This window comes from Anguilla anguilla, chromosome 6, assembly GCF_013347855.1.
Source record: "Anguilla anguilla isolate fAngAng1 chromosome 6, fAngAng1.pri, whole genome shotgun sequence".
Lineage (NCBI taxonomy): Eukaryota > Metazoa > Chordata > Actinopteri > Anguilliformes > Anguillidae > Anguilla > Anguilla anguilla.
Window position 1 is genome coordinate 28,781,557 of NC_049206.1, and position 24,331 is coordinate 28,805,887.

Consider the following 24,331-nt stretch of genomic DNA (forward strand, 5'->3'; position numbering starts at 1 on the left):
TGGGTATAATTTATTGCAATAACAGGCATTGGGGAAGCTCTTTAGTGGTGGAAAGATAACTGATTATTTCTGCTTGTTTAAAGAGACATTAAAATAATATTTCATGGACATTAATCATATTTAACATTTCAAGACGGTGTTAAATATTTAAAAATACTTGTCTTTATACATTATCACAAATACTGTGTTATCCATCTTTTGTGAGAGTGGAAAAATGTTGCATGTAAAAGGCTAAATGGGGTTTTTTTTTTTTTTTTTTGTGCATTTTAATTAGTTTGGCTAAAACTAAAGAATACCTCAGATTAACCGGGATGAAAATGTGTTGTAAAGAGGAATTTTGTGAATGACTACATTTGGAGTGAAACTTTTTTCCCTTTGTTCAGCATCTGAATACTTTTATTATATTTTCTGGATGATGAAGGTATGATTTTGTGTCGAGCAATAAATAGCTATAATCAATTTTGGCTGTAGTGCAATGCATGTTGATTTGAGGTAACCCTGCAGTATTTTAATGCTTAATAAAAGGAGTGGTGATTTCCATCTCCAGATGGTGTGAATTAATACCTAATTTTCCAGATTCTTTTGATGCCCATGACTGCTCTTCTGGATTACACGGACTTCATTTGTCATGGAAAATACATTCTGGATTGATTTGAGGTTTCAGGGATACAAGCAGTGAACCGTTCTTACATTTAAAATCACTCTAGATAATGGTATTTGCCAAGTACATGAACAGCATAATGTAATGCGGGCAGGTGGGTAGTTCTGTGGTGTCCCGGCGTATATCAGTTCACAACAATCAGGTGCATTAACAAGCCAAGGTGTAGGCTATCCATTGGGCTGTGTGACCAGAACATTGATCTGGATTGATGATGTCCTTAAGTAGGTTAGTAGGCAAGTGAGCACTGCACATAAAACCCTTCTCCAAACTAGAGCTGCATGTGGATTTGTATGTGTAGTGAGGGTGTGTTGTAAAAATTTATTCTGCTAAATTTCAGCTAGTTTACTGGCATATCTTCAGTCAGCAAATGCACCAAAATGGGTGGCTCCTCCAGTACCTGTTGAATCGGCAACAGAAATGGATACCTTTTTAACCATATTTGTTAAATGGGAGGAAGCTACCTTACTCAGAACCTGGTAACATGCGTGCACCTTCTCTCTTCTGTATATGCACGACAGCTGTCAATCGATGAATTATTCAGCACCGGAAACATTGAGCCAAACAAGGGATATAATAGAAGGAAAACAGTGCACCATCAAATGTTTGATTCGGCAAATGGAAAAGTCAAAGTTAAGAAAGGAAATTGAATTATGCTTTGATTTTATGTTAGATGATACATTTTATGAAAATAGCTATTTTTTTCCATGGTTATACAGTACATAACACACAATTCAGCTTTCTGAATTCAATGACATAAATATTCTTTATGTCACAATCTCTTGTGGACAATACAATGAAGAACTAAATGGTCCAGACCTGTTCTGAGGTTTTATCCTCAATAAGATATTATTTGTACTTTTAAATGATCTATTTGCTGTGTGATGTTGTGGATGTCTATGCATTTACAATCATACTTGACAGTTGTAAATCTATTAACATCATTTTCAAATAAGGTCCTTGGAAACTTTGAAAATTGTCTTTGAATATGCTGTGAGAACTAACAAAGACCTTTCAGAGTCGTGCATGTTTTCAAAATGCTTCAAAATCCCCCATTTTTATTTATTTATTTATTTTCACAAAGAGCAATGCTACTTTCGCTTCTGTTCCTCAAAGGCAAACAGATGTATTTGTTCATCACAATGAAAGGGCCACACTCCACTGGTTACAGACAGATGGAAGTTTAATTAAGATTAAATATATGCCCAAGAGTTTTTTCCACTCGCACTGCACAGGTCACAGGTCAAAGCAATAAAAATCATTGAGCTTTTTCCATGTCGCCATTAGGAATTTACAGCTTACATACAGAGCTCCACCTTCACCGCACCTCAAACAATTTACAAATGCACTCATCTCACAGCCCCTGCCAATCTTTACACCCCCCCCCCCCCCTTCATAAAGACCGATATTTAACATTACCACTCGAGACCCAAAACTGGGGGGGAAAACATTGAATCACTGTTACATTTACAACTGTGCGATTGTCAAAATAACCAAAAATAAAGATCTTAAATGATCTGAAAATACCACACTGAGGACAGTTTCTTACCATATCCTTACTGGGGCGGGGCGTTTGCCTCATACGTCAGTCTTTAGCACAGCGTTAGCCGTTGGGGTCTATCGTTACCCCATCCGAGAGAGGACCAAATCCAGCCTTTACTGGCCCTTGCTTTCATTTTAAACCACACGCAAGCAAGATCTTGTAAGTTCTAACTTGTTAGAAACTTGGAATGGATCTTCCTCAAGTAGGCTCACTACTTTTCTCCTCCGGTAAAATTTATTTTTTAATACATAATTGCATTTCCCCACTGACTGATCTTCTGATGTGTGCAGGACAGAGTGTGAACACCTAAGAGTCACAGTGTTAATGCCAAAATAGCCACACATGTTGCCTCACTGTAAAAGTGTTCTTTCATAGAATTCACAGCAAACAAGGAAAGGAACTTATGTACAAACAGAATATGAAAGGACAACAAAGCATTATGAACCAGGCTCAACTAAACTATTTGAGCCATAGTTCACCAGCCAATCGCAGGCCAGACCCAAAACGAGGGGCTTCTTTCACACTTGAGGAGGGTGCAAAAAAATCATTCAGCCTCAACCAGGAAACGTCCACATTTTGGAGGTAAGCATGAGACAACCATAGATGTCTTGGTGCCAAAGCTGACATGAATGGAAACAAGAATAAGCCTAGAACGCAAAGCTTGCTTAAAAGGTGCGCTTTCAAGGACGTATGAGGAACAGCTGTTGAGCAACACGAACAAAGACAAGATTTCATTTTCTGAAAGGACTTTTTTTTTTTGGATGGCTGAAATTCCATGAATGTATCTTATATTGGCTTAATGAAACCAAAATGTAACAGCTGGGCTAGATACACTGGACATCTGATGTCAAACAGAAAAAAAGAAATAGCAAAACCACCTCTAAGCATTTGACACTAGATATTATAATACCAAGTTCTTGATTTTAAAAAAAAAGAAAGCTGCAATCTGAAATATATCAACCACACTCAACACATTGGCTTTATGAAGTAGATATTCTTTTGTCTATGACCTTAAAACAAAATAGCTGTTTCTAGCCATAAGTGATGTTGCTATGGTAAACCGATACTACTAAATCATCTTCAATAATGAGGTGATTTTGTGTCATTGCACAGGGTGCGAAACCAAGTCGATGCACTAGAGGATACTGGGAAGATTCTGACCTCCCAAAGCCAACAGCAGAATGCAAGGCAGTCAAACACAGACCGAGGGGCATTCATCCTAACCTGCTTAACACAATTAAATGTGGAACAGCCACTGGTGAAAATAAGAACACCAACACAACATGGACAAGAAAGTCTACAGGCACCATAAAAATGGTTTTAAAAAAAAATCTTCCATAGGATGTTTTGCCAAGAAATGATGACTTGTGGGCCTGAAGGTCTGGTATCTCGTTATGTTTATGTGCCAAAGGAACACAGAGGCAACAGAAAGCAGAAAACTGCAATCCCAGCATCAGATTCAGTGCGTTCAAAGCATTTTTGGTGCAAAGTGCAGTTTTTACTTTGGGTAACATGACTAAGCATGGCAGACATCAAAGAATAATGGAAGACAGAATCCAGAGGCAAGGGGGGCTGGGATGTGCATAACAGATGTACTACATCCAGTCTTGCATCCCTCCTGCACATTGCTTTCATTCATATTCAAACCATTCCATATGAAGCACCATGACCTATTACACTACTTGCATACACACTCACTGTTTCCATAGAAATTCTGGGTAAAGACGCCATGCATTCATCGCTGTATTACAGAGATTGACAGAGAGGTATTGGATCCAGTCTGGCTGTTTGGGCAGGCACAAGTCCTAAAGGAGACTATGTATAAATTACTGGCATTCTAGTGCAGAGTTCCTACATTCTAACTTGGCTCCACCACTACTTTATGGGACAGACATCCCAAATACCAGTTCATACCTTGCATTAGTTATGCCAGAAAACTACAATACTTGTGGTGAGAGAAAAATGCGAAAAGTATTTTGATATTTGAATGTCTTTGTTATTTGACATTTGAATTTTCAACACTTGCTTGAAGACCACCATAACAAACATTACACCTTCAGTGGGGGCTGGAAGTACAAACCTTTCCTGCTGGAGGCAACCAGAGACCTGCGGATGGCTGCTCCGAACGTTACGGCAACCTACAGCTCCGACGCTGTCCTCTATATCGCCAGTTAAACGCAAGACAGTCCTTTTTCCCCCATTGCTGAGTGCTCAAACAGAACACGCACATATATCAGACGCTGTAAGAGAAAGCGCACTTCTGAAACTAAATGGCGAGAAAGCAAGAGTACAGTGTAAGGACTCGTCAGTGTGAGAGTGGGGGAGCCCTGCCTCTTTTCCTCTGAGGGTGTTTGTGCTGCACTGTGCTACTCACGTTTGGGGACATGGGGGGAGCTTGTTAGTTTTTGCCACACGTTTCGAGTTACGTTTAGTCTGTGATCTTCTGCAGTGCTGCTGGTTAAACATCAGAATCGGTCTCGGGTTCAACAGGCCTGTGTTTCTCACGGTCTGACCACTACAGGAGGCCAAGAGGACCATACTGACAACAACCAATCAGATGCTTTAAAAAATTTTTAAAAAAGAAGAAAAACAATGAAACCCACCCCTTTTCTGTTATGTTCACAGCCTGAGAGCATGACCCAAATTTGCACGCACTTGCACAACTCAAACGTATACCTGGTTCACCGTCAAGCTTTTGCTTCCTGACTTCAATGGCTGTAGTGTAGTTGGGATAAAACATGTTCCACAATCCAGGATATTTCATGTGAGACCTACTGATTTACTTCATAATTCTTCCTCCTTCCATACCCACTCCCGCACGTTCGTTATTAATCACACTAATCAGACACAAAAAAAAAAAATGAAATTCAATCCATCGTCATCATAGGGACTGCTTCCTTGTTTCTTCAGTAGCATGGTAAACTCAATATCGTGCATCACGGCTGACTCTGCTAGTACAAAATACGTATCACCGCCAAAAGCCATTTGCGGACCATTCACAGACAAACGCAGATACTCATGAGATCATGCAGTAAAGAACTAATATGGTGTCAGGCGTGTTAATGAGTCATGCTCGCTCCTTTTGGACAAAGGTAAGGCAGTGTTTTCGCTGAACAGAGACCCATGAACCTCAGGCTGCTATCGAGAGAGTATAGAGAACGAGAGATAGAGAAAGAGAGACAGAGAGAGAGAGAAAGAGAGACGGTGAATGGGAACGCAGAATCAATTTCCCCCTCCTCGAAAGCCGAACGAGACACCCTCTCGAGTGAGGCGTGCCAGTGTGTCCTCCACGCCCCGCCCCTTCCCACGCCGAGACGGGGAGAGGCCCTGGCCCACAGCCAGCCCTCTCCCTGCCCCACCCCGCGCCAGCATGCTCCTCCTCCTGGCTTATCTGGTGTAGTAGACTCTGTAGTAGACGGCTTTCGATCTCCAGAGGGAGTAGGAGTTGTCGAATTTGAGCAGGTACACCCCTCTGCCGGGGTACTGGTGGCTCCCCGCGTACACCTCCTCGTGGCAGTCTCGCCGGTAGACCGGCACGATCTCGTCCACCTGCGGCTTGTTCGCGTTCTTTTTGGCCTTTTCCTCCTCGCTCTGGGCCTCCCCTGCAAGCACAGCGACAGACTCATTGGCTGAAGGAGGTACATGAACTTTCACAGGGTTCCACAGCAGCGTCGACTCGACCCCTCAGCCCCTGTTTCTGAAGAAGTAGTTTAGGACTCATTGAACACGTTGAGGCGACAACTGAGTAACCAACTGCTCCAAATGATCAATTGAGTGCTGACTAACACTGAAAACCAGCAGAACCTGCAGCTGTCCAAGGGCGAGAGTCAACACCGCCAATTTAAAATACCGTTTCTGATCGACTTTTATTACAAGGCTATTGTTAAAAGATTAATTTAGAGCAGGTGGGCTTACACTGTAATGATAATGATCATTCTTGTGTAGTTGATACCAAACCATAACAGACATCAGTTGGTAGTACGACTGCAGACTTTTAAAGATTTTGGGTTTCAAACAGGATTTGTTCCGTCAACGTTCTGGTATTTTGTCACTACTAGCTCAGGGCTGCCGAAACCTGTTCCTGGAGATCTACCATCCTGTAGGTGTTTACTTCAACCCTAATTTGTCACACCTCCTCCTGCCATTGAGTGAGGCATGTTTTGTTATGGCTGGAGAGAAAACATACAGGATTGTAGATCTCCAGGAACAGGATTGGGCAGCTCTGTGCTAGACAGCGACTAATGTACCACCCTCTTTTCTGTAGGATGACAGTTGCAAGACAGTTTTTTCACAGAGGGAGCTGTCATTGCAAAAGATCCCATCCCCGGCAGGGTAATTAGAATACATATTCCCAGGAACAGGACATCCAGCTCCTCTAGACACATCATTTACAAACAGTCTAGAGAATATCCAGCACTGTGTCAAGCCTGGACTTGAATACTCAGAGTATGTGCCTTTTCACCAACAAGCCTTTTCACACACTGCCACTTCTGTGTGTGAAGCAGGCCATTTACATTAGCCTGCAACAAAGAATATGTTCACAGCCGCACACCAAGTAATTGTTAGCTGGGTATGACACCTCCCATTTCCACCACTGTAGCGAAAACAACTGAGAAATTTTAATGGAGGCTGCAAAGAAGACTAAAAACTAAGCTTTAGGTTGCATTGCAAATATTTTGATTGTAATTTCAAAAATACAGGAAAGTGGTTGATCACATCGCAGGGTAATTACCTTTAAGGACACCTACTTTCATTTAAAGGGGTAGTTCACACAAAAAGGAAATTAAAGCATGTTAAAACCACTTACCCAGATCCAGATAGTTTTGCGATTTGACAAGTTTTCTAGATATTCACTGCAGCTGACCTGATACAAAGAACCTCAATAGGTCCATATTTTTGTGGTGAAAATTTTCAATTTTAACAGTAGTGTTAATGCCAAAACTACTCACAAACATCCACAGAGCTGACTTTGTGCATGGTTTCGCCAAGAATTACTTCCACCAAAGTACACCAACTGTGTATATCCACGCAGTCTTGTGCAGGCGGACTAATATAAAAACTTTAGTGGTGGTGACATGATGTTGGTGGAATGCAACCGTTTGTTGTAGTTCCAATATAGCAACTTGTTAGCAACTTACTTTATTAAAGAACGTAACAGCTTCAAAATTCATGTTTGAGATATTAACAGGTGCGATTTATATCGTATTACAAAGCGTGAATCTCGCTTAGGCTTATGTTCACTACAGACCTTATTTTCTACATAAATTTCCCCTATGGGGGAAAAAAACCTTGGAAATCTGCAGGGGGAACCCATGGCTAAAAAATGCTAACTCACTTCCAGGTTTTAGGACGACACACTGTAACAATATACTGGCATGCCGTGGTTGAGAATATATACAGTTGGCCTACTTTGACATACGAAGTAGCTCTCGATGAAACCTTGCATAAATGAAACTCTGTGGATGTTTGCGAGTAACGATGGCATTATAGCATTATATTTGGAAAGAGACGTTGCTGTTTTTCAATGTAAATTTTCGGGGCATTGAGTGCCACAAAAATATTTGCTCATTGAGGTCCGTTGGGTCAGGATCAGCTAGAAAACTAGAAAACTCTAGAAATCTCGTCAAATCCCAGCGAAACTATCTGGATGGATAGATGGTACTCTGTGTAAGTGCAAACAGCTAAATCTCATTTTTGGGTGAACTGCCCCTTTAAACAATAACAAGAGAACGAGTTACATTTCAATGACATCATTACTTCAGATGGTGATGATGAACACCCAATTATTCTAAATCGGGCGACCAGAACATACCAAATTGTGATTTGTTAGATGTCATCGTATCAGACGCACCTTCCTCGTCCTCTTCGTCGTCGCTGGATTCGCTGACGTGCACGCTAACGGCGGTGTTGGGCGAGTTGGTCCACTCAAAGTAGACGCCGAAGCCGACGTCGTAGTGGTCGGTGGCGAACTCCCAGAAGAGGTAGGAGCCCTCCTCGTGCGTGGGGACTCGCACCGTCACCACCTCGCCACGGCCCACCGTGATCACCGAGTCCGCGTCCTGCCGGATCTTCTCCTTGAAGTCCTTTATTTGGGGCCGTGTCCACATGGAGGGCGCGGCGATCACCGGGGCGGGGTCTGGGGGTTGGGGGGAGGGCAGGGGAACACTCGTTAGGGGAGGGACACGGTACTCGCGCGCCGCTCTGCGGAGAAGCCAAAATTCCGAAGTTACACCCGCCCTGCCTTCCTCTCACAGTTGAAAGCAATATGGCAGAAACCTCGCCCACACACATCTCCCATTGAGAATGCTGCACGTAATACCGCCGCACACACAGCCTGGTTTTCCTTTCAGACTGAGAAAATTACCCTAAACTGCAATTCGCCTTTTCAGAGTGTTACGCCGCTTCCAAATTAAATGTCCACGTGTTACCATAGCAACAAAAACATGTCAAGTTGAATGCAATATTAAAATAGCAATGGCTGACCTTTCATATTGCAGCCGTTGCCGTATCGGACCCCTGTCGTACATCGCATTTCTATTCAATGTGAAAGGGCTACTAGTCAATCAGTAGTTACAACCGTGAAATGACAAGAGGGAAGGAGAGATGATGCAGCTTCGGAGAGTTTGGACATTGCCATGCACGTACATTACTCGGGGATGAAAGTGCTCCACAATGCATCTCAGCGGTTAAGAGCTCACTGGCACGGATTATGAGACGATTGATCAGCGACTGTTAACAACACAGCAAAAACCTGTTCATGTGATTTACGACTCACCAAGTTTTTTTTAATGTCAGTAAGTTTTTTCCCCTTTAGCATGTGTGGGTTGCGAAATTCAGAATTCAAAACGACTCCCCCTCAAAAAACACTGAAGTAACACGGTGAGCTCTGAAACGGAGAAATCTGTGTTTCTGCGGATTCATCCCGGATTACGGAGTCACAAGCAGCAGCTGGGGATCACACTCACTTAGCCATGTTAGCCACTGTTAGCCATGCTAATACGGAGCAAAAACTCACAACCACTCAGCTGCAGGATGACCATGAATTTCACATTAAGTAAGGAGGGCAACCTCATATTACAGCACTCTACTGTTTTATCCAAATGGTTTTGAGATGCACACAATTATATATTAAATAACTGTGCTTCTGTACATTTTTTATGTATATTTTCAATTTCATTCAAGTGATATTTCTCCCCTCAAACCGATGAGCAAACCATTTTTAAACCGATGTTACATGCTCTCATTAAGGTACCTGTCCTTGCTTTTTGTAATTTCATTATGGTCACTCTCAGCCAAAGCCTCTCTACAGTGTTATGCATGCAGACGTGTTAGTACAGTTAACACTGCTGCAAGAAAAACATGTTGAATGAAGTGGTTTATCATGTCATGCTTGGCTTCAAACTAATTTAGATAAAAACATAAACGTAACCAAAAAAAACCAAAGAAAAAAAAAAAAGGTCACCTGGTTCTTGGTCACTTGCTAAACCATATGTACCTGCAGGAACATGGTCCTCGAAGACCGGGGTGGCTCCTCTTTGAGCTAAATCAAGGAACCAAAACTCGGTTGGCAGACGCACAGGGTTTTTGCAGTGTGAATTTTTCAACACACAAGAGGACGGCAGAATGAAGTTCTCAGTGGCCCAAAGGCCCGATGCACGCGCCACCACCGAACGCCGGGGAGATACGTGCCTATTGGTCCGTTTTCCGTCAGCTCCTCGCCTAGCTCCGCCTCCGGCTCCCGGTCCAGGCTCTCCGAGTGCTCGTCCGGCTGACCGTTCAGCGTCGGTGTGTCGGGTTCAGCAGGGGGCGCCGCGCTCACGGCGACCTCCGCTGATGACACGGCCACGACGGCGTCGTCCTGCTGCCTCTGCAGAGCAGCCTGTGAAGATGCACATACTTTATCAGTGACATTTAAGGGGGAAAATTCACTGAAAAATTGTTAAAAATGTAATTTTTTTTTTTACAGAGAGCACCCTGCTTGACAAGACAGCCCTTCTAAGATTACTCCCAATGACACAGGTGGGCGAGTAATACAAAAACTATACATATATATACAATTAATTCATGCTCTTTCAAAATAAATCATACATACATGCGCGGGTGGCTGCTACTCCATAACTTACCATTTTGAACGTCACTACGATGTGTCTGCCTTTTAAATTTTATCTTGAACATGAGAAGCTTCTATATTTCATAGGAGAGGTCCGCACACGCCTGATTTTCTTTAACGCACACCCACCCGCTCCCACGGCCTCTCTTGCCGCACCCACTCACGCCCGCCAAGGCTTTGTCCCAAGCCCTCCAGCAAGCCCGCTTGCACATAGGTAGTTAAAGCCTAATAAAACTAGAGCTGTGTGCGTAGACTGTTGATGATGTTCGGTTAACTGACAGGTGCATGGGCATGTGAAGGGTGAGTGAGTAAGCACGACTGACTGCACTGACTGTAGTTAATAAACTAAATGCAATAATTATGACTGGGCGTTTGTCACGAAAGTTGCGGGTGTGTCACAGATTCTGTGATTTTCACTTTTTTTGTTGGTAGTTCGGTGACTTTCTGCATTTTTTGCCATTTCCCCATTTTTAGTGCTGTCTGTGATTTTTTTGGTAAGCAAAAAAAAAAAAAGCAAGGTTCAAATGTCTACAAGGTAATTATTTTTTCCCCCATAATTTCCATTCCATTTTTCCAATTTATTGGGCTCTATAGCCCCACCTGCTAATTTAATCATGCTAATTCTTTAGTGCTGCCCTCAGGATAGAGTTACAAAGTTTTATCACTTTGAGTTGAACTGTCTGGGATTTATTTCTGAGTACATGTTATAATTCAAGTTTCCTGCAAATTGGTCAAACCGTCTAAGAGATGTCTTTTCAGTGTTATTTAATTAATTAAAAATGGCAGTAAATCCTAGGCTAATGGATCTTGTGACATTAACTACTGGTCCCCAAGTCAAACGTAGCAGAACTTATTGTTTAATTTATGGAAATTCAGTTGACTGCTATAGTGCCACCATGTGGCCAATCTGCACCATTTAATGAGTAGTGGTATGGAGGTACCATCTATCAGTATGCCAATATGCATGTGAATCAAAAGATCAACATATTTGGTCTGGGATGGTGATTAGTCAGGGTAGCAGGTCTGAAATGTCCACATAAAATGATTTTTATTGAATTTTTTCATTTTAAAAATTTGCTGAGCTCTGAAGTGCCACCCTGTTCTTGAATTGTGACTGTCCTCAGGATGGAGCTATCAATAAACAATAAAAAAATTTAAAAAAGAAGAAGCCACACCCACATGCAGGTTCACTGTCTTACAGCAGCCATATTTTTAAATATATTAAAAATGGCAGAAAATCTACCAATCACACCTTCTTGGTCAGCAAAGTTGTTCAACGTGAGGTGAGGCATGGATCGACTTGGGTTGCATGTCTCTATGCCAAACAGGGCAGGATGAGTTATGCCCTTTCAAACTTTGTATTTTCAGATGAGCGCTATAACGCCACCAAGTGTCCAAACGGCACCAAAATTGCTCCTGCTGTAATGCATTTGTTAATCTCATAATTTACTTTTTTCTTTAAACGTTCTGTGATCTTTTCAGTTTTCCGTGATTTTTAACAATTTTGCCATAACTGCTCTGTGACTTTAGCTAATATTTTCTGGGACAAACACCCAGCCTTACTGATAATAAAACATTTTGGGCCTTCATACATGATGCCAGATTAATAAGACAGTTAATTAAGGTGCTGCCTCCATTAAGACAGTTCATTAAGGCGCTGTCATAACCCCCTGGGGCAGGGCGGCATACCTGCTGCTGGGCCAGCTGCACCTGGTAGAGCTGCTGCATGTACTGCTGGTAGTGCTGCTCCTGCAGCTGGCGGATCAGAACCTGCTGCTGCTCGGGGTTCTCTGGGTACTGCTGGGCCGCGTACTGCTGGAACTGCACCGCCGTCTGGGCGTTCAGTGCGGCCATGATCTGCTGCCTGCACACGGCGTGCGCGCACACACACACACACACACACACACACACACACACACACACACACACACACACACACACACACACACACACACACACACACACACACACACACACACACACACACACACACACATGCAAACGCGCACACACACACACACACGCACAAGTACACACATACGGAAAAACAGATAAACACTGTGTGAGAGGCCACGTATATCAATTAAGCTCAAAGCATCCCCTCATGTATGCACATTTGTGTGTGCCTCATGGATTGTGATAGTGAAAGGGCAGTAGCGGCATTAGAAGGCAGTAAAGACTGCTATACATGTAGCTACACTAACTATATATATTATGAAATTATACAATGCTAATTATTCAATTAGCCCATTCAATAGTGGGGATTGAGGCTTTCAAACGCAAGGGCCAGTAGAAGGGGAACATACGTAGTTGAGGGAGCATATGCAGTTGTAATCAGGGAACATGTGGACTTTGCTTTAGGGAACTCAAGCAGTTGTGTTTGAGGGACAGTTGTTACAGGGGGCTTTTGACTATGTGCGGTTACGGTTGAAGGAACGCGTGGTCGTGGCGAACTTGTGACGTTGAGTTTGAGGGACGGCTGTGGGACTGAACCTTTGACCATATGCTGTTGACGTTGAGGCACGTCTTACTTCTGCTGCTCCATACGGAGCCTCTCCTCCTGTGCCTGCCTCCTCTCCTCTTCCTCCCTCTGCAGCCGCTCCTCTTCCTCCCTGCGCCGCTGCTCTTCCTCCAGCCGCTGCCGCTCGCGCTCCTCTTCTTCCCTGCGTTGTCGCTCTTCCTCCTCTCTCCTGGGAAACAGCGGGTAGGAGATACACACAGTCAAAGACACCCTTTTCTTTCTTTTTTCAGCATTCATTACATGTCTGTCACACCAGGGGTCCCCAGCTCAGCTCCTGCAGGGCTCCAGGTGTTTGGGGTTCCATTCAATCAGCAGCCAATTTGGGTCTTGGGAACAAGTTGTGTGTGGATTCCTTTGCCTTTCAGGGACTTAAATTAAACACTTAAGTGCTCATACATACCAACACCCAGCAGGCATTGCAACCCCTCAGGACGGGAGTTTGAGACTCCTGTATTACAGCATTATTTAACCGCTGCTATTATGCTATTAGGACCACTAATGAAATTGTCCTACAAATATCATCTTTATAATCTTATTTCCATTATTACTGATTGTAATTGCATGAGATAGATATATAGAGAAAGAGAGAGAGTGAGTGTGAGCGAGAGAGAGAGACAAAGTGACCAACACAGGAAATACAGGACACTCAGTGGACATGACAGAAAGACAAGCAAGTCCGAAAAGATCATCAATAAGCCCTGAAAGAACACGGGTTTCTTACCTTTTCCGCTCCTGTTCATCCCTCTCAATTTTGTGTGACGTGACGTAAGGTGCAAATAAATTACAGCATTTATTCAGCAGTTTCACAAACTCCACCATGGCCTCCTCCTTGCCGAGGTTGCCTAGGGATGCCCATTCTTTCCTACAGCAGGAGACACAGAGACATGAGGCGGTAGACATCAATAAAGGGGACAGCCTAAAGCAGGGGTTTTCAAACCCAGTCTTGGGGACCCACTGCGAGTGGGCTGGTTTTCATTCCAACCATAACTGAAACCTTCGAGGAAAAAAAGTATAAAGATATACATAGATTTTGAATAAAAACTTTAAACAGTCTTCACTGATTAGCTGTAACAAAAACCTGCCTATACTCTGGGTTGCCAGGACCTAGTCTGACAAAAAAAAACTTGGGTTTTCCCACACAATGCAAATTTTGGCTCTTGGAAGTGATATCCTGAAGGATCATATCTCATAAATGCCGATGAAAGCAGTTTCTATCAAATCGATAGGGTTTGTCTCCTACTAGGACCAAAGAGGTAGACAGCTTCACAGTGGTCTGCGTATCACATTCAAGGTCAAGTTAAATTAGCCCTTCGTATGTACCACATGCATTGGAATTCAGTTTAGGCGGGAGCTCAGAGAAATAGCATAAAAGCAAACAAAACCAAATAATTTCAAGGGCAACTCGCTTTTGTCGTCACAGAGATAATCAAAAGGAAAGGGGATAGTTAACTTTCTTGGGTTTTTTATAGAAGCAATGCTTTGTCTCCAGGGTTTTAAGAGTGTATATTGCCTAAGTATTTTTAAAAATACGTTTAATCTTATTTTTGGTCAGGACCATTTCCTATGACGCATGCAGCCCAAGACAGCTGCATTCAATGAAAGCAGTGGCATGGCTTCTTAAATCAACAGTACCTCATGCAGAGAAGCAAATTACTGCATGAGAGAGAAGACCTCAGAGCTATATCAACCTGACAGGACTGAAAATGGTTTCTGCTGGTGTAGTTCCAAACTGCAGGGAAAGAATTAGCAAAATGGTCTTCGTATAATTTTCTCAAACTACCTTTAGACTATCCAGATCTACGGAAAATGCGGCTAGTTTTTAAACAAGGTGATCTCTCGTCCTCCATTTGTTGCTATTCCTCAACCTTAAAGTCGGACTCGAATAAGTAAGCCCCCAACATAGCTCCCAACTCTCATTGCTTCAGTATATATCCAGCAGTATAAATGGATGCACTGGAAATGCTATGTAAAAAGTTGTGTAAGTCGCTCTGGATAAGAGAGTCTGCAAAATGCCTGTAATGTAATGTAATGACTCATGTTGAACAAATAAATAAGATAGCTATGTAATGCAGTGACTTCATTAAAGTGGTTAGAAATTGGCTACTTCACTGTATCTCAATAGCATGCAACAACACAGGCAGTGCAGGAGGCTAGCTCTTAGCCAGGCCACCTGCATCTAAACCACACCTCTCTGGCCCTGAAGCCAAGAGCTTGTGCCTCCTCCTCTTGGGCTCATGGCTCCTGCTTGCACTGTGTGCAGTATCACTTGCATTGAGGTTTTGGACACGCCCCTAAATGTGCCATTCTGCCACTTTCTCTGATGTCATTTTGTTTCCAATTTAAAATGGCAATTTAGAGGGCGGAAATTTAGGGGGCATTTCTACCACTGGATCCCATTCATGCAGCAGAGCAGCTCATGAGGCATGGTCGTGTATTGTTACCCTAATAAAATATAAGGATAAATAGGTAATCACAATATTCAACTGGTCAAAAATACAATGTCACTACAATTCTTATTACTGATTATAATATCGTATTGTAATTGTAGAAAATGGAATTTCAATTTATAAACAGGTATTTTTAAAAATAATAGAAAAAATACAAATAAAGTATCTTGTTGGTGAGGATGGTCCTTTTGAGAAACAACCCTACTATTGAGATTTCAATTCTACTTTTAAAAAAAGGTACATAAACGGACTTATGTAACAACTAATCACAAAAGATGTCTTTTTCACATTGTGTTATATTATGCAGACTTCATTATGATCTGAAAAAAGCCCACAAAAGCTATGTCCTATAACACTGTTTGATAGATGATGGTATTCTTACTCTCTCTTTTGTCCAGAGGAGGCTATTATGGGCTGAGAACAGCATCATTCTGCATTCCCACTCATACATAGATACCATGCACAGATACTGCTTACAATGCACAGAAGACCAGCCATGGGGCTTTCCTGAAGCCGAAAGACAGATAACACACCAAATTACCTCCTATCATTTCCCAGGACATCAAAGAAGCCCACTTCCGGAGAGGCGTCGGGGTTGTAGGGGCCCAGAAGGACCTGCTTATGGAGGGCCACCAGACGGAGCTTCTCTTCATAAGTCGGGTGGAAGGCTTTGCCATCTTTTTCTAAGGATGAAAAACAGACATATTATTTCTCCCTTTCATTCCCTGGCTCGTCCTTATCAAAGAAATGAGGGAGAACACACAGATTAAGTAAGTGCCTCTCCCATAGTCAGTAAATACTCTAACCCATTGTTCTCTATTGAAAACCAGCAAACCAAGCACCATTACTTGTGGTTAGAAGACTGAGTCACGTTTGGAGCAAACATCATGGGTAGAGTTCAGATTAAATACTGTGAAAATGACGAAACACCAAAAACAAGACAGAGACCGTCAAAGACAGTATGCCTTCAAACTGGTACCATTTGGTAAAATCAAAGTTGTACTGTATGTTTGTATTACGTATTGCCTTTTGTAGTTACATAGGCCAGCGAGTACCATGAAATACCGCCGCTAACGTCAACATGTTCCGTGTGTTCTCAAGTAGTACTGATTGTGAATGGAATGCGGTGCATGCCAAGTTTCAGCAACACTGCAGCAGAAACCTATTTAATGAGGACAGCCAGTGCTTGGAGAGGCTTTCATTTCCGCTCTAGAATGGACAGCGGTGGGAAACTATTGGCAGGCCGCGGGCGATCTGCACCTATTGTTACAAGGGTAAAGTAACAACAGGAAATGACCTCATTGGATACTTCCAGCCGGATGCCCTTTGACAGGGCCACAGAAACAGACTGAAGATGATTGGGAAGCAGTTTTAAACGTCCCAGTAATCCAATGCAAAACATGGTTCTGATCATATTTTCTTTGTTGTTAATGGAGCGGTCACCTTCATTCACCGTTAGCAAAACACTCCAAAAATAATCGGCAAAAGTTTTTGTGCGTTTTGGACAATTCTCTCTTGAAGCTGTGAGTGACATCACTACCTGACATCACCGTCCCATTCCCTGTATCAGACAATGCGCTCATAACACTGCGGTGGCAAGAGAAGAACGAGGCCATTCAGAAAACGGCACAGCTGACCAAGCTGCTGCTCTTGCAATCCTGGAAACTGGGGCAGGCCAAAGCTCATGAGGACAATGCGGTGGGGATTGCTAAGCTGCTACAAGAAGCTGCAGAGCAGGATGCGTACATGGGAACACCAACACTGGCTGCGCTGGGGTACGCTGGAGTGCTTCTGGGTAAGAAGACATAACGGCAGCATTCACGTGCTATGGGAAGCGCTGGCTCCAGAGGTGAACGCATTACTTGGTGGGATGGGCCTGGTCCACACGGGTAAGCCCACGTGCAGGGCAGGTGTGTGCCAGTTAGTTATACACAGCTGATGTCCGTTAACTCGGGGGAAGGACCGAAGTGCCGTGGCAGATTTTGCATACTCACACATGGTACACTTCACTTGTCTGGTGAACTTCACTTCCTTCCATTTTTCTTTTAGCGTAACTTGTATCCGTTACTCACAATAATAATCATTTTCAAACACATGCACTCCCACAGACACCATGTATCTACACACATATTACTACTACATAGGTGTGTGCACAAACGGGCCTGGCTGGACCCAAGCGGGAACAAAGCTTCCTATGAAATATAGCCTTCATTCCTATCTGTCATAGTATATTAAGTGCAAGAAAGAATGCTGATGGAACATCTTATCAATTCGTCAGGGTTCTACAGGCAGGTTATCCTAGAGGCTGGGTACCGTCTGGGTCCTGTTCAAGGTTCTCTTGCCCCTTAAGGAGGAATTGTTTTCTTGTGTCAGAGCCATAGGGCCAGCAAGGGGGAAAAGGCATGTTATTAAATATGCACAGGGGATGATTAAAGGAAATTTGTGTTTAGGGAGGGCAGAGGGGTTTCACTACAGGAATCCACAAACATGGTATTTTGGAATGGCTACTTCAAGGGCAGCTTCAGCGGGGGATTGTAGATCATGGTCCTTTTGAATAACACAAGTGTAGAGTGAGTTGAGCTTGCCTGCGAAGAACCGCGGTCTGAGGGCAAAATAAACAACAAGCCTTGAAACATCAATTGACATGCAACAGGCAACATGCAAAGCTCTGCAAGTCAGGCTACACAACACCCCCAGCCTAACGCTACACCATTACAAATTGTTTACACTTCCTGTTACCCTTTCACCTTTGAATCGCCTAGATATTGACTTGGACTGAATCCAAATGTCAGCACACCAGACCAGTAGACTCGGCCCTTATGTGTGTTTGGGCTTACGTACTGTGACATTGACTGAAGTGCTCAACATCATTACATCAAGTAAGGCCGAGGGCTATGCGGGTAAATACACTAATGCGCTAGTGAGACAGGACTTCAGACCTTGCTTGTTTCCGTGGATACAACAATTTCATATAAAAAAAATAATAAATCAATGTCTGCAAGTAAGTACACATTCAGGCAATATGAATTATGCATTACTTACATTGGAAAACCTTTGTTTGTTTTTCGTCCATGCTTTTATTTATTTAATATTATTTGCTTTTTTTGGCATTGCTTCCTTGATGTCTTTTATATTGCAATATCCTTATTGCTATAAATTTCACGTAGTCTCACTGGCAAAGTCTGGTGAATCTACATCCAAGCAGACTCTCTGGAAGTCTGCATGAGCCAAATCTAGATTTAACATTTTTGGTCAAGTGCACTCTAGGGTGCCATTTAAACTAATAGGTATTCAAACCTTGGTCACAAATCTATTGGTTTAACCACCACTTTACACTTCTACATTAAATCTACAACTTGTAACATGGTTATCTTGGTAAAATAATGAATAAACACAGCGATGACTTTCACAGGACATGCAGGCATCTATTTCAAGCTGTAGCTGTGCATGTATTATTTTCACCTGTTAGCCTGATGGGTCAAATGAAAACACAATTGAGGAAAAATAATTGAAAATAGGGCGGCACAGTGGTGCAGTGGGTAGCACTGATGCTTCAAAGCAATTAGGTCGTGGACCTTTCTGTGTGCATGTTCTCCCCGTGTCCACGTGAGTTTCCTCCGGGTACTACGGTTTCCTTCCACAGTCCAAAGACACGCAGGTAGGCTAATTGGAGACTCTAAATTGCCCATAGGTATGAGTGTGTGAGTGAACGGTGTGTGTGCCCAGCGATAGATTGGTAACCTGTTGAGGGCGTATTCCTGCCTCAGGATCTCATTGCTGAAAGGTACCGACCAGGAGAGAGGTATAAAAGAATTTAAAAGGCATTAGATGCACCGTGAAACACTGTGAAGGCCATCATCAATAAGAGGAAAGAATGTGGCACCAGAGGGACATTGATCAGGATGTTCTTCCAACCCTCCAAAATTGATGAAAGGACAAGGAAATAACTTATCAAGGAGGCTACCCAGAAGCCTAGAGCAACCTTACAGGAGCTGCAGAAATTTATTTTATGGCCTAAAGAGGACTGTGCACATCCTCTCACAATTTGATGGAGCTTGAACTTTTTTGCAAAGAGTGGGATAAAATTGCAGGTGCACAAAGTTGATGCAGATTTATTCAAACAGACTTACTGCTGTAATGAAAGCAAAGGTCGTTCCACAAAATAACAGTTCCGGGGTGCGCACACTTCTGCAAACAGGATACTGCATGTTTTTTTATTTTCTATTCTTTTTCAATAAGCATGTGTAGACTTTTTATATCCATGGTACATAAGCACACATACAGTTGCTTTGTCTACTGTGCAAGATTTTTCATATCCATACATAAGTGCTGGGGACAAGTGAATACAGATTTAGGTAACAGTTAAGCATCAATATTCCAAATGGTTAAATGTGAACCTGTTCAGACAACAATTACTCCATAACCTTAATCGCAATATTCCATTGCAGTAACAACACTGACCAAAGCTAAAGAGAAAATCTGTCAATTTGGACAAAAATTTCCTAGATCTCTCAGAATTTTCTTAAATTCGCCACAAAGAAACTTTCAATAGGAAAGGAAAGATATTTACACCAAACAAAAATTTAGGATTTGGGTCACAATCTTTCAGTAAGTGCCCATTCTTGTGGCATTTTTTTTGGCCTATAGTTACCTCTTTTACCCTGTCAGCTTTGAAGTGCACATTGTACAAAGAACATCTCACTGTAATCCTTATAGAAAAGTTTTAAATTGTGAGGGTAATCATTTTTTAAACTATAAATATTTCAAAACTTTTGTTGCCCAAATTCACACAAAGTCCAAACTGTCCCTTTGAAGCATACAACCATAACACACAGCCACATATGACAAGTTCTGAAGTCAACGGCCCTGCTGGTATACTAATTGAGCAACTCACTGATGGGTTATTCAAGGTCATTCAGATCTCGTTCTCCTCAGTTTGCTATTGGCAATGGTCCATCTCAAGTCACCATTGTGCCACCTGCGCACATACAAGGAGAACTGCGGCTAAAATTCACGCACTCCACGAGGTTATACAGACCATAAACAGCCACCTTGCCTGCCAGATGCCAGCCAAGAGGAAGCTGAAATACCCATAATGGCTGCCTACTGAAAGACTACATGCACTGTAATAAATACAACAGGTAACCTAAACAATCCAGGAGTTCCCCACCACCTCCTGACACAGATTCTCCACATTATGAAGGCTGGATCAGCATTGCATTATGATTGGGTGTGGCTATAATATCATTACACAGATGAATCCATGTTTATACCGTTTTCTGAGTCTACTATTAAAGTTCTAATTTATTTTCAAAATCGTCAAATTAGAAAATTAGCATTTTCCAAATAAAGTCAGGTCTGTGCCTGCATTTACACACAGCCTCGGGAAGTAACAACCCTTTCATTGCTGTCAAACGGCTCTTAAGCACCCGAGTAATTAACTGTGGAATAAAGCAGTGTGCACCCTACCGAATAAATGTGCAATGGCTCAGTTTCCAAGAAAGACGTACACATTTACAATCCGACTTAACATTCCTTCAGGCAGAAAACTGGCATAGGGTGCAAGCTGTAATAGTCTGACCTATTAGTAATAGCCCTGTGAATGATGCCTGTCCAACATACAGCGCCTGTCCAACATACAGCGCCATCTTTAGTGCAAACAGTAGTAGTTCTGCGTAAACTAAGGCTAAACATTCATATACCTTGTTTGAAAATATTACCAAGTCATATCATTTTCTTGGGGTCACACCCCTATTATCTCAAGCAGGAAAAAACACTTTAAAATATACAGCGTGTGTTTACAGGCTAACGGTGTCTTGTGTTCTCCAATCAATACACATTATTTATGCATATCTTGCAACATACAAAAATAAACTTTTAACGGATTAATTTCTTCACATAATTAATTATGTACATCTGTTTAATAAGGAAAATCAGCAGTCATATAATGCGCCTAAATATCTGGCCCACGATTCTTCTTTCGAATATGGCCAAGGCACATTGCCATAAGACAACAAAGGGGAATTAATTAATATTGTAAAGTACTGTATTTTCAGAAAGCTAAATTTATTCTGAAATTAATAATGCGACAAAAGTAACAGGAACAGACGTTTTTTTTTTTTGTTTTTTTTGGAACTGACTGTATAGTTTACTTACAGCGCCACGCTGCTGGTAAAACCTGAAATGATTCAGGAGCAAAACGAGCTCTGTAACATACAACCTCTTGTTTTAGAGACTGAGAACAGCAGAAATACTGACAGCGGGAAAAAGCTCGTAATTAACCGAAAAGGAACATCGACACCGAAGTTAATTTGATGCAAACACACGCGCTTAGTCGCTATGGTTATTCTGGAGACCAGCAGATATTACTACAGTCTCAGCAATGTATGTAATGTTAAACGCCTATTTACGTCCAGCTTAGAACAAGTGGTGTCTACTGACTACAAATCTGTGCATGCTAGACCAGTAGCACAATCAACAACCTTGGAATGTTGGTGCGTTCTAACATATGTAAACAATGAATCACAGCTTATAAAGCCACAGCCATGGCCAATGTACTCTTGGCGAGTAACAAGTCCACATTACATCCACATTACAAAGTAGAGGCGGAGGAAGTTCACAGAATTAGCTATCTAGTTTCAAATATGATACCAGGCATGTACCCATAGTGTGAATTATCAAATCATGCAATATAAGCACATGACACATGATCATTCTAGCACATGACTGAGGCAACTTTGCGACCTATCGTTAGCTTGCAAGCTAACGTTTGTTACATGTAGTCATCCATCAGTTGAGTACGTTGGCTAGATAACTCGGTAGCTAGCTACGTTAGAATAGTGTAAGACGATCGTAATTTTACATGGCAAAATTTCTCACAGGAATATATTTAAAATTTTCAGTCTGCCAGACTCCCATAATGTGCCCTGACAAAAACAATGAGCCGTGGTCAACACGGATCCGGGTCAGCAAGCTACCTGATAACGTCAGCTAGCTATCCCAGCTAACCACCTAACGTTAGCTACTGAAGGCGGTAAGCGGCTTCAGTAGCTAACGTTAAATCGGGCCATGTAGGGAGATACTCCTGATTGACAAAGTATAATAATTTAAGATTGGATATACACAAATAATACCTTTGAAGAATTTCAGTGCCAGACCATACAGCTCCTCGAGAGAAAATCCCCATTTCCTTTCCATGGCTTTGGCAGTGTCGCCCTCTTCCACATCTTTGCCCTCAGGTGAACTCTGAACTTCGCTTTCCTGCTCCAGCTGTGGAGAATCTGTCCTTTCGACATGCTCCTGGTCGCCTTCGGAATCAGGGCTGAGGGTCAGTCCGTCGATGGACACTTCAAGCCGACTGGAGCTGCCACTGTTGGGGTCGGAGCTCTGTATTTCCATCGCCATCGTGCCGAATGTCAGCTGAAGCGGCCACGTACCTACTTCCGTTTAATTTTTTCCGGAACTTCCGGGAATTACAAGCGATGTCATGACGTGAAGAATATTGTAACTAAGCAACAGAACACAGATACATTCGTAAAAAAAATGTTGCAAAGAAAATACAGACCCAATATTCAGTTGAATATTGTAGCTTGTTAAGGGCAAGTGAATCTGTAGTCAACTGCACGTTTTTTTTGTTTGGTTGAGGAACCGGAGTTCAGGCCGTAGCACTTTTACAGGGCTACTACTACGTAACTAGCATACTGCATGGTGCCTATCGTAGTTAACGGAGCGATGACTACAGAACAACAATATAACTTTGACTTCAGACCTTCAGGAACGAGTCGATCTTCAATATTTTTATTTTTATAGAATATGCATTTTTTTGTGTGAGAGGCTTTTGTAGTCAATCAGACATATCTCCCTAAATGTCAATATTTGCTATTTTAAACACAATTTATAATCGAATAGTGGGTCAGTAAACTAGGAAATGTTTATTTGGAATATGACAGTCCTCGACAGTTTCATTCCACTGTTGAACTGTAGTATTATTGCTCATGGCCTACATAAGTGGTTGTCAAACCCCTCCTAGGGGACCCCCAGTCAGTTCCAGGTATTTTAAGTGCTCTGTCTAAAGCACACTTCATACATCTAATCAAGGGCTTCATTTATTGTGGAAAGAAACTTCATTAGGTGGAACACATCAAATACCTAGAACTGGTGTCGTGCAGTATTTTACACAAACCGCACGGCTGGGGATCCCCAAGGAAAGGTTTGACAACCACTTGCCTACATATTGTGAACATTCCTTACTTGCCTCATTGGATGCAATGTCTTTATAAAGAAAAAGCATAGAAATCAGAATAAAATAACCTTGCAGTATAATCTGTTTCTCAGGTCACGAATGACTAGCCTCATTTTTAATAACAGAAACATTATGCTGGCATTTCAAAAACTCATACAACACTTTTTCCCGATTTTAATAATGATAGTTCCAGGTGAAGGTCTGCCTCTCCTTCCTGTCTGTCATTCCATGAAAGTGTTGTAGTTATTTTAGAATTGACACAGGAACCGTCTTTATAGAATGGCTACCATGGTGTGAATGGGTCATTGGTATGTGGTAGTTGTACTCGGCAGATCAAAAGAAATGCCCATCACAGGCCCGTGTGTGAAGCACTGTCCTTGTTTTAATCAAATTAACAACATTAAACCAGACATACACTAAACCTTGCCAAGAAAGTGTTTCTAGTGTCAAAAACATGGAATAATAAAATCAAGGCAATGTTTGATGACAATTATTGGATATTCATCAATTGTGTAAACATTTAATAATTTAATATGTCATCTTATGACACTGCAGATATAATGGGTGAAGCATGGTAACTTCATTTCCCACTAAAATATTGTAATCTCATTACAAATGAATAACAAAAGTATATTAGAGTCAGAATTTACAATGGTTTATCAGAAAAGCCATATCCATATGTCTCAGAACTCAATTTTACAATTACAACGACAATCGGTGCTTGATTAATAATAATTTATTAAGTATATATTTATTATCATATATTTTATTGAAGCCCCTTATTCTTTATTATAATAACAATGAATACTA

At 42.0% G+C, this 24,331-nt stretch overlaps 1 protein-coding gene across 5 annotated transcripts; it reads right to left on the reverse strand.

Annotated features, from left to right (window-relative positions):
* Positions 1-2,626: 2,626 nt before the first annotated feature.
* On the reverse strand, positions 2,627-22,730 carry acbd3 (acyl-Coenzyme A binding domain containing 3). Of its 5 annotated transcripts, none has more exons than XM_035422159.1 (9): positions 22,413-22,730; positions 15,821-15,962; positions 13,554-13,694; positions 12,843-13,001; positions 12,001-12,175; positions 9,891-10,080; positions 9,697-9,741; positions 8,014-8,337; positions 2,627-5,803 (listed from the first exon to the last, which is right to left on the reverse strand). In XM_035422159.1, exons 1-9 carry the CDS (start codon positions 22,681-22,683, stop codon positions 5,589-5,591), a joined length of 1,662 nt encoding a protein of 553 aa, XP_035278050.1. In that variant the 5' UTR covers positions 22,684-22,730; the 3' UTR covers positions 2,627-5,588. The 5 variants fall into 5 exon arrangements, with proteins under 5 accessions (XP_035278050.1, XP_035278052.1, XP_035278049.1 ...); XM_035422161.1 differs by having other exon boundaries at positions 8,053-8,337; positions 9,664-9,741; XM_035422158.1 differs by having other exon boundaries at positions 9,664-9,741.
* Positions 22,731-24,331: the final 1,601 nt, after the last annotated feature.